Source organism: Anopheles maculipalpis, chromosome 2RL (genome assembly GCF_943734695.1).
Source record: "Anopheles maculipalpis chromosome 2RL, idAnoMacuDA_375_x, whole genome shotgun sequence".
In the NCBI taxonomy this organism is placed as follows: Eukaryota; Metazoa; Arthropoda; class Insecta; order Diptera; family Culicidae; genus Anopheles; species Anopheles maculipalpis.
This window is the reverse complement of record NC_064871.1, coordinates 24,718,044-24,720,093: the sequence shown is the minus strand read 5'-3', so window position 1 is coordinate 24,720,093 and position 2,050 is coordinate 24,718,044. Positions and strand designations below refer to the sequence as shown.

The window sequence follows — 2,050 nt, the reverse complement described above, 5'->3', positions numbered from 1 at the left end:
ATGAAATCTGTCCAGTTTGCAAATGTTCAGGAACAGTATCGAAAGTATGCAGGCGAGCTGCGTGCTTGCGATGTGCAAAAATTACGCGAATGGGCCAACAGGCAACCACATTTGCCACCGGTCACCGAGTTGGAATTGATCCTATTTCTTCACTCCAATTACTACGATCTGGAGGCGGCCCAGCGTACGATCGAGTGTTACTACTCGTTCCGTTCGAGCTGCAAGAATCTGTTCGGGAACCGAAACCTTGAAGCAAGTGTGATACAGACGGCCATGGATGTTTTGTAAGTTTTGTAGTAACGGAAAATAATAGCAATTGTAGAAAATGACTAATAAAAAATCACTCTTTTTTACAGAGATCTCTCCATTCTACCCGAACTAACCCCCGAAGGTTATAGAGTCATGCTGGCAAAGATCGTTGATCCGGACGCCAGCAAATTTTCTCTCAGCTCCATTCTTACATTGTACGTATCACTCTTCGCTAGGGTTTTTCTTTCTTTGGTATCATCCAGCTAACAGATTTGACCATTCCAGTGCGATAATGTGTGTAGATATACAACTGTGGGAGGAAGGATGCAACAACGGGTCGGTCCTTATCATCGACATGGACGGCATACATCTAGGTCACCTTCCCAAGCTTGGCATATTCACACTCAAAGATCTGCTGTACTTCATCCAGGAAGGGCTACCGATACGGCTAAAGGGATTACATCTGGCCAATGTGGTACCATTTATCGATCGCATCATGACCATGATCAGACCGTTCATGAAGAAGGAATTGCTAGAGATTTTTCATTTGCACACCAGCATGCAGACACTTTTCCCACATGTCCCCCAGCAGCTTCTACCGGTCGATTATGGTGGTACGGCAAAACCTCGCAAAGTGCTGAGAGGTAAGAGCTGAGAAATCGCACGATAAATAAGGTAACGTGGCGTTTTTTTACATTTATTTTCTAATCATTCTTTTCCGTTTAGATGATTTATACAACCATACCATAGAGTGTGGAAGCTTTCTGGCTAATTATGACATGTTGAAGCGCGTGGACGAGAGCAAACGTATCGCGAAACAGCGTACCATGGGTAATCTTTTCGGATTGTTCTGACCTTCAATTTTCACTCAATTGTTTCGCTGAGAACTATTAAATTTACCTACGTTAAGTAGTGGATTTATAGTGAAAGCAACACATATTATTTTTTAAGTACACACATATTATGTAAATAAAGTTAAATCCTTTCATTATACATCATGTACGGTGTGGAAAGAAATAGTTTTCCCCTATCTAGCACATCTGCTTTCGAGTTAACTCTCAATAACGGCCACTTTCAAATAGTTGTTCGAGCGCCTCAAGGTATGCAACCTTTTGTTTGAATCACGATTTTATCATGCATACCTACGGTGTAGGTACTTTGTCTATTCATAAAGCTAGTTATCAAAACTAAATGACTCCCAAATTTAGGAATCATTTAAAACTCATACACGTGTAGTAGCAATTAATTCATTTATTCGGAAAAAATTCTACACACATTGCTTTATGGCATGCCGTGTACATTTCGTTGAAACCGAATTATCCGTGCCCGTTCTGTTGTTCGTGCCTCTCTGCCTTAGCACGAATAACCGGACACGCATTCCATTATTCGAGACTTCTCAGCTGACGGACGTACACCCGATGTTTCGGTAGCGCTATTTTCTTGAAGCTTTTCCGGCGAGAATTTTTCCACCGTCAGGAAAACTCGGTTCGATTGTGATAGAACAGGATAGTTAAGTCGCGTCGAGACCAACATAATCCTTTCCATACGTCAGCATCATATAATTGTGGTGTTTGTAAAAAGTGTGATTCCGCGTCTCATTGAATGTGAAAAGTGTTTTCGGGAGAAATTTTGAAGCTCCATTCCATTCAACCCTCTCCCCCGCCAACGTATCTTTCATCCAGCGCGTGGCCACTTAAATTGTGTGCGTTTGTGCGTGTTTACAAAGGCGTTCGTGCGGACGTACCTTGGCGGTTGACCCTCATCAGCCGTGCAGTACCGACGGGAACGGCGATTGCGTGTG

At 42.8% G+C, this 2,050-nt stretch overlaps 1 protein-coding gene across 1 annotated transcript; it reads left to right on the top strand.

The window, feature by feature from the left end:
• On the top strand, positions 1–1,103 carry LOC126558771 (alpha-tocopherol transfer protein-like). Its single transcript, XM_050214834.1, has 4 exons — positions 1–284; positions 357–464; positions 535–893; positions 976–1,103. The coding sequence occupies exons 1-4, from the start codon at positions 1–3 to the stop codon at positions 1,101–1,103; spliced, it is 879 nt and encodes a 292-aa protein (XP_050070791.1).
• The last annotated feature ends 947 nt before the right edge of the window (positions 1,104–2,050 follow it).

What these genes read in the sequence shown, in the direction of transcription:
- LOC126558771 (XM_050214834.1), top strand. Translation starts at nt 1, where the DNA reads ATGAAATCTGTCCAGTTTGCAAATGTTCAGGAACAGTATCGAAAGTAT. An exon ending in CAGACGGCCATGGATGTTTT is followed by an intron (nt 285 to 356) that starts GTAAGTTTTGTA and finishes TCTTTTTTACAG; the next exon opens with AGATCTCTCCATTCTACCCG. An exon ending in CTCAGCTCCATTCTTACATT is followed by an intron (nt 465 to 534) that starts GTACGTATCACT and finishes TGACCATTCCAG; the next exon opens with TGCGATAATGTGTGTAGATA.